This window comes from Athene cunicularia, assembly GCF_003259725.1.
Source record: "Athene cunicularia isolate RWA chromosome 12 unlocalized genomic scaffold, athCun1 chr12_part1, whole genome shotgun sequence".
In the NCBI taxonomy this organism is placed as follows: Eukaryota; Metazoa; Chordata; class Aves; order Strigiformes; family Strigidae; genus Athene; species Athene cunicularia.
Window position 1 is genome coordinate 9270481 of NW_020799116.1, and position 8561 is coordinate 9279041.

Sequence of the window (8561 nt, forward strand, 5' to 3'; positions counted from 1 at the left end):
GAGCGCGGGGCGGGAGCGGGCGGCGGGAGGGCGGCAGGTACCGGCGGGGGCCGGGGGATGCCGTCCCCTCCGTGAGGGGAAGGCGGCCGAGCCCGGCCGAGCCCCGCCGGCTGCGCTGGAAGTTACCGGGTAGGGCTGGACAGCCGCGAGCAAACTCCTGCCCCGTGCCCTGACCTCGGGTGCGGGCCCCGGCGCCTGCACGAGCACCTCAGCCGCCACCTTTATGAATTTCCGCGTTGGGTCCGGTCACAAGCCCGTGCAGAGCCGAAGGTGTTTCGACAGCGCTGCCGTAGTCTTCCAGAAACGTGCCTGTCAATCCCCCAACAATCTGTCGACTCCACCGAAAGCACCAGCCGCGGTTCTGCAAAACTCCCGAGGTGACTAAAAGTGGCATTTCCCAAAAAGCAGGAGTCTGGCCCCGAGTTTTGCCACTGCCCGTTGGGGCCTGCGGAGCTGCCGGCGTGGCGGGCTGGCCGGCGACGTGCCGAGGGCAAGCCCTTGCCCTCTTTGCTGAGCCGCTTTCCACGCCGGGCCGGTTCCTCAGCAGCGGCTGGAGGAGGAGATGGGGGACACGCACAGCTGAGGGAAGACGGGGTATCGAGCAGTGAGGAAGGACGAAAGCTGGTTCAACTACTCCTAGCAGCACGAGCGGGAGCCTTGCAGGACAGACGTCTTTTCACCATGCTTGCCCAATTTCTCAGTGGCGACTTAAGCCAAGCTAACGGCTCCCGCCAGCAAAGAGAAAACTTCATCCCAGGGCAAGAAACAGCGCAGGAGGGACGTCTGTGGGCTGTGCCCGAGAGCGGGGCTGCAGGGCGAGGGTGAAGAGAGTCTGAACAAAGTTAACCTATGGGTGAATACAGGTTAAAAATAAAGAAAATTGTTACCTAAAAAGCAAACCAACCTAAGTGGCTTACAGCAGGATACACTCCTACCGTGGCAGGAGGCAAGCATAACCATGCACTGAGCTTTTAAAGTGATCTGGACCCAAGCCACAGAGGTTTTTTCCCCTCCACCAATGCCCATTGACTGCATCACCTCCCCTTACTAATAGCTGCATGTAATCCACTTCCCCTACCCAGCCCCCCCAGCCCCACACAGGTAATTTAACCCTTGCTGGCACCTCCACCAACTCCTTTCACTGTTACTTGCACAAATGAAGACTTCCAATGACTTTTTTTTCTACGCCACACAAGTTCCCAAACAATACCGCAAGAAGCAGACATACTCCAAGGGCAGAGTTAAGGTTGCGCAATTATCACATGTAGGAAGTGTCATTTTCCCATTGCATCTGCTGTTTTCCAAACATTTTTGCTCTTTTAGATTACAGCAGTATCATTTGCTTCGGGAATCTGTGTGGGAACAGAAACTCAGCAGTGCTCATGGGGTCTGGTGAGCGCAGAGTCCTGGTGTGCAGTCGCTACCAGAACTTCATGGCAATGATGCTTATGGGGACAAGAACATTATCTTGTTTGGGGACAAAGTCAGCAGAGAATCTGCAAAGAAGCACAGAAAGGCAGAAAGCACTGACATTTTGACTCAGGAGGAGATCTGGGCATCGTCTGACTCTTGTTTTCTGCCACAGCTGCTTCCCTTAGTTCCCCATTGCTGCGTTAAGCAGAGTGACAGCCACCACAGGCAGAGTAAGTTATTGTGGAAACACCAAGGAGCTATGGCTCATTTTTAGAAAGTAATTTATCTCCTTAAAAAAGTTTCAGGGGTGCTGTTTTCAGAGAAAAAGTTGTTTTCTTTCCAAAAACCTACTACATCCTTTATTATCAATTCCCCTGGAAACCTTCCTTCCTCAACAAATAATGCTTTCAAATTCACATGTTCAAAGCTTGGCAACCCAAGCATAGCGTGACTTCATTCAGTCAGGTACATACAACAGGAGGTGATCCTTCCCGGTTTGTTGAACACCCTTCATGCCCTGGTTGGGCGTCTTTACCTTCAAAGACGGTTCTTGAAGCAGCACCGTGGATGCCGATGGGCTCAATCCAGCCAGAGCTTCTGGGATGGGCAGCACTACTTTGTTAATCCCTCCAGACACCAACGCACCAAGACAGGAACCACTGACAGAAATCAGGGCTGAAAATACAGCCAAAATAAACGACGACTGCCTTAGTGGGGTATTTCTTTCACACCCTGGTGTTAGCACAGTGAGTTATCCTGCCGGCCTCAAAATTCACCAAGGTGGCATGGGCGGTGCATCCCACTGAGCATTTGGGGATTTTTAATGGAGTTTGGTCTCTCATGTGCTCACAAGACAGCCTTGGGTAAGTCACTGAGCACTTCTCAACAACTCCAGCAGTCTGGATCTGAAAGGCAAGCAGAACAAATTTCTAGGCTCACACATGAATCAATGGCACAAGTCTTCAAACCAAACTCATTCCAGCTAAATGTTTTGGACTCCACATTGCTGTCCAGCTGGTGGTAAATCCACCTGAAGAAATTCCCACCATTGCCTCCAGAAGATGCCACTTTCTCATCAGTGCCAACTGTGTGCAACTGCTTGCTTGAGAGCGCTCTCAACTTCAAGAGGATCCTGTTAACCCACTTCTTTCCGCCTCTCCCCTTCCCCCACCATGTGTATTTTTAACAACAAAAACCTTGTGAAGAAACAGTCTGCAGATGCTTCCAGGGCATGACAAGAGACACAGCACCAGGACAGGCACACTCACAGCAGCTGGGAAAGCAGGGCACACACCTCCCAGGCCAGCCTGGCTGCCACAGCCTATGCTGGGAGCTCACACACAAATGGCTTTGCCCCGCAAAGATTTGACTTTGTGTCAGTACATCCTTCATGACAGGTACAGAGATGCTGTGATGAGACAGATGGAGCATCGTTACCCCTCTGCACCAGCTCGGCCTCCCCATCCCCCGAACCATCCCTCACCCCAGCAGCATCGCAGCTGCTCCTCCTTCCTTGCTTCAGCCCTGAGAGCAGGCGACAGTCCAAACCGACAGTCCATACTCTCCACGGAGCAGCTGGCCAGGGATACTCAGAGATACAACCCCAAGCTAAGCACTCTGGTAGCAGCCTCTTCAGCACAGCGAGACCTCCAAAACCTGGGGTGCCGAGGGCGAAGGGATAATTCCTGCACCTGGACCGTTGGTATAAACAGATTTAAAAACAAACCAGGGCACTCTGCACACAGCCAAAGTCAGTATTTGTGCATAGGGTTCAATGCCAAATATAAATATTAACTTGAGCTTCTCAGCCCCGTTGGTCACTGTGGTAAATAGGCATTTTTGTAATTTTGCATCAGATGTGCGTAACTTCTCAGAAGTGACTGCTGTCCTGAACAGCCTGAAGTCTAACCACTAGTAGATGACTTTTCTGTGGATTTAATAAGGAATTTGTTACACAGGAATTGAAATCAGTCTCAGGATACAGGTCTCTCTTTAGTTTAGCCAGAGCTAATAGGATCAGAAGTGATGCTGCTGCTCTTTGGGGCAGAAAAGTTGCATATTACCACATGATTAGCACCTTTTAGTAGAAGGGGGTGGAGGGGAAATTAGTAATTGAGGGTAGAAATGATGAATCAGCTACACTAAAGCACCTTAATAGCCAGCATTCATTTCTCTGTGTTCTGCTGAAGGGAATTAAATGTGTTTGGCCTCCCCAGGTTTCCAGGATGAGGAGAAGGTATCAAGGGGTGGAAGAAAAAGAGGCTGTGTGAAAGCTGGCAGGCTTCACACAAAGTATCGTAATGTTTGCCATACCATCAGAGCATCCTTGGCAAGGGAAGCAGGAGCCTATGCTCAGAAGCCTGGAAGTCTTCACCACAAAACAAAATACCAAACCAAAAAGCATGTGTTGGCCGGAGACACCAGTGGTCAACTAACCGCACCCTCTCTTGCTTTCAAAGCACAGCATTAACTGCTGCTGGCCTCAGGTACCGACGCCAGTGAGAAGTCAGGAGGAAACTACTCTTGGAAGTCTCACTTAGCACTTGACAGTGTCTTTGAAAAGGTGGCCCAGGCCAAGTTCGTAAGCTTTTGGGGAGAAGCTTTGTGCTAGGGATTGTGTAAACACAGAACTGGCTGATGGATGGCCCTGGTGCCACAGACATTTATGCATGCTCCAGCAAAACAGACTGAATTAACAAGCATGTCGGCTTAATACAGGGGCACTAAGATTCTTTACTGATAATTGTGGGAGGGAAACAAATGATAATGACAATTACCACACAGTATTCCATTTTCCAGATTTCGGTAAAGACTCAGATACGTGGTCAGATGGGATGTTTTTAGCTGCACTGAAAGCACAGGTGTGGCAAAGAAGGTAAGGGATGAAGCAAGGAGAGCCATGGGGACAGAGGAAGATCATTGGTAGAGCTCCTCAAAAAACTGCCTTGTGATGAACATTACTTGATATTTTCCTTAGTGACCCCATTAGGAAAAGGAGAGATTGTGCTAACAAGCTGAAGATGAGAAGTAGAACATCACACTGGGAGAAGAGAATAACTGAGAGCAAAGTGACAATGGGATGAAATAGTGTTACTGACAGGCAGCTGGGTGCTTGCAATAAAACTTTCTGACTTAAAGCTCACTGGTTTGGCTCATGGGAGGGAGAAGACCTGTCTTAGGTGTTTATGTGCCACTGGTGTGACTTAGCTCCTGGAAAGGCCAGTGACAAGCAGAGGGTATCAGAAGAAGCACCACTGAATAGAGACAGGGAAACCTATTAATAGCACTGTACAGTGCACAGGCAAGATCCTGTTGGAATCACCGTTCTTCAGACAATTCTCCAGTTGAAGAGAAAAACCACATTCAATCCGGGACAAGCATGGAAAAATGTTTCTAGTACGGTCAGAGGAATGGGGAGCTTATCAGAGAAGTCTCTACAAACTCAATTTGCGCAGCCCTGGGGAAACAAAGGCTGGGAGGAGATGTGACCACTCTTTAAAAAAATACACTGAGGAAGGAGACAGCACATTGCAGCAATAAAAGAGCTAGCAGACAGTAAAGAAGAACACAACTGATCTATGCTGGACATGTAGGCTGGAAACTAGACATCTGTTTCTAACCTTCAGAGGAGCAAGGAACAGAAACAGCCTTGCAACGCAAGGAGCAAAGGCACTCAATGTAAAGATGGACCTTGATCATTTACAGAAGGAATCACGCAGCAAAGCGGCTCACATGGTCCCTCCTGCCTCTGTGATCCTGCTGGGGTCAGACCCTACTGTTGTCATCAGAGTTCTGTCTCTCCCTCCTCACCCACCCACACCAAATAATCTCATCTGACTTGTTTCCAGCCAACAGATTTCAGTAGATGCTCTCTCAAGGGCAAGGGAGAGGTACAGGGAGAAGAAAACTCTTCACCCAGCTTTTGTGCCTAGAAATGGATTTCTCAAATACCCAGGGATTTCCGATTCGCTTCTAAATTTGGTATGTGTATTTTTCTTCCCAGAAAATTTAAAACTTCCTCTATTCAGCAAAATAAGGGTCTTTTTTAAGTTTTCTTTCTTTTTTTTTATGTAATCTATTTATAGATAGTCTTTCATGGGTTCTCTGGAAAATAGTTTTAGAACTGAATTAGCAAGTGATCAAATGCCGACTATCAGGAACTTCAAGCAGCAAGCCAAAAACTTTCTATCAGAAACAGCCTGCCGGAGAGAGATGTAGTAGAAAAAGGATCTGAAAGATGAGGAGCAATATGCAAGCAACAACCAGTGCCAAGAATCTGCATGGTCTGCAAACCCTTAAAATGCCAGACAGACAGGAGTAGAAAACAGCCTGAAAAGGTAGAGGCATAAAAAACTCTACATGCAACAGCATTAAATATAAAAACTCGTCTGAGTAGAAAAGAAAGCCAACAAAAACTAGAGGCTGTAGCAAAGCATCCCGCATGCTGTATTCTACAGATAGCAAAGGCTGTGCAATTTAAAGCTGTAATCCCTTCCCAAGCAAAGAGGCTTTTGCAATAGTGCAATCTGGATGTCACCAGCATATGAATAGGCATCTTGGGACTGCTCTGGAGAGCAGAGGTCAAAGTTTAGTGATGTATGTAGTTGTCTCCCTAATGGGTCTTATTGATTATTATCCATAGAAACAAGCAGCATCTCCAAATCTGCCTCCCCCTTTGTGCTAGATGCTGGCAACCAAGAAAAAACACCTTGTTCTCCTAGCTCCATGCAGTTTGTCGAACCAAGTCTGTGACGAGGAAAGACCCAAAGTTGATGAATAGACTAAGGAACTACAACAAGCGGAAAAATGGCAAATAGATCTGTGTAACATCTGCATAGCAATGATACATGGGAGCACACTGTCAAAAAATAATGTCTAATAAAATACCAACAAAAATTTAGGATGACGGGAGGAAAGAGGAAGTCAACACTGCAATTCAATCACCTAAGTAACTCATGCTTTGTGGAAGGGGCTGAAAAGCCCCAGCATGGTTAAAGCCAAATTCAAAATTGTCCAAATGCAGGTATTGCAGCAGTGTATATCTTAAATATTGCAGTGAAATTATCATATATGTGATACAAAATGGTGGTAATAGGTTGGTATCTTCACAGCATAAGCACAATTCTGTTGTGGCAAACTTCAACAGGGGAACAAAGGTAGAAAAAGCACCAGAAGAACTGGACCAGAAGTACCAATGCTATTTTTTCATATTCTAGTGAGCACCGCTGTGGCAGCCAGCCAGCACGGTTGTGTGAGCAGAGCCATCTCAGTAGGGCACCGCGAACCTCCTCGGGTGGAGACTAAGCTGATAAATAAGCAAAAGTAAGGGTGATTATCAGACCTCTTCAAACTTCCTGAGTCTGCAAGACAGAGCCAGAGAAAGTAGGCTCAACTCTCGAGATTTTGGTACTTCCACTTCTGGCTGCTGCTAGAAACTCAAAGTGGAAAAAAAAAAAGATTCAGAGCAGGCATGAAGCAAGGCCAGCTGCCCAACAGAGGACCACGTTGGTGACTCCTGCTCCTGGTTCCATGGGATGTTCAGCTTGCCAGCACAGGTTATAAAAACCTTGTTATCTACTCACACATCCTCACGTTGAAAAAGATGGGTCTGCACACCTGAAAAAGAAGAAAAGTATGTGAGTATAAACCAAGTATAGACTGTGTCATCAATACTGAGGCCATAGCACAAACCAGATCAGCAGTAACAGCATTTACTCCAGGGAAACTGTAACGAGATGATCCCAGCCCCTGCCAGTGATGTTGTTCAAAACACATCTAAGTCATAGAACAGCAACAAGCCTGCTGCACACTCAGTTTTCTTAGAGGTACACCAAATCTGGCTTGCTCTGGGGTGTGTGAAGGGACCAGCTCCAGGCAATCAGAGATGCTGTGCTCTGTGCAGCTGGCATTAGGATCACCAGCATCTGGTGGGAGTGCAGCTACTCAGGACTCACCAAAAGAACGACGACAAAAAAGCCTCTTTTCTCATGGAGTACAGCTGAATTCCTTTCCTCCCATTCCCTCAACAGATGTCAGAAAATAGCATGAATGGCTGCAGCTCTGTGCTTCACTCACAGCTTTCACACTTGCTGCAGAGCTGGCCTGCTGCTTCTGAACCCAGTTCTGGAAGGTGTTGTTTTTCAAAAAGAAAAATAGAGAGAAAGGAAAAAAAAATGCTTAAAACACTTAATAGTAAACTCCTTCAAAAGAAAACTTGCTTCAAGCCAAAAAACATTTGCCAAGTTTCAACTCAATGTGAATTTTCACGATGCTGTAATAAACACCTCAATATGGGAGTTTCAAAATGAGAATGCTGAGACAACTTTGCTCCAAGCAGTTCAAAAAAAAAAAATAAATATATATATCATATATAACTACTTTTTGTTTTTAAAGAAAAATAAAACTACCCCAAGGAGATATTTTATGGTGCTTCAGATTTATATATATATATATATATAAATATAAATATATATATATATAAAAGCAAAACAAAACACAGAGAAAGCAAAATGAAAAGCCATGGATTCATCTGTTGCCCATCATCCCAGACATGCAAGAGGATGTAGGCAGGAACAGGACTCTCTCCCCAGAACCAGGTCACATGTCTGGATGCTATTGCAGCAGGTTAACCTGAGAGCACAATGGGAAGGAAGCATTTGCAGAAGGGAGAAGTGCTCTAACACAGAAATGCTCTTGTGGAACCTACCTGGCCATTTTACCTCGTCCAGGCTCCAGGCAGGGCTCCCGTGGTCTCTGACACACAGCACTGATTTCTGAGCCCAACTCCTCCTTCCCCGAGCACCGCACCAAGTGGTGCCTGCCGTGGCTGTAGGCATCAGTAGGGCTCCAGTGAGGTTCACCAGCAATGGCGTGAGCCATTGAACACACCTAGGACTGGAAGAGTCCAGGTTCTGGACTGCTCAGATGTTGAATGGCTTTTCTTATGCTTAGGATGATGGGTAAGGTGGGATCCTGAGAAAACAGAGCTCTGGGTGCGAAGCATGAGCACATCGATCTTTTCTCAGGGCCAAGTCTGGCTGCCTGTTTTGCAGGCAGCTGCCAATTTGGTTTGGAATGTACAAAAATGTCCTTAAATCCAATTTAGGCATTAAGGAAAAGAAACCAAAACCTGTGAGTGCCGTATGGTA

The 8561-nt window shown here is 46.9% G+C and overlaps 1 protein-coding gene across 1 annotated transcript in view; it reads right to left on the bottom strand.

Moving 5' to 3' along the window:
* Positions 1-8292, bottom strand: part of RYBP (RING1 and YY1 binding protein) — a 53321-nt gene extending 45029 nt beyond the window's left edge. Inside the window, exon 1 of the mRNA XM_026857560.1 lies at positions 8120-8292. Coding sequence (XP_026713361.1) covers positions 8120-8292 — 173 coding nt within the window. The remainder of the gene's footprint in view (positions 1-8119) is intronic.
* Between the last annotated feature and the right edge of the window lie 269 nt (positions 8293-8561).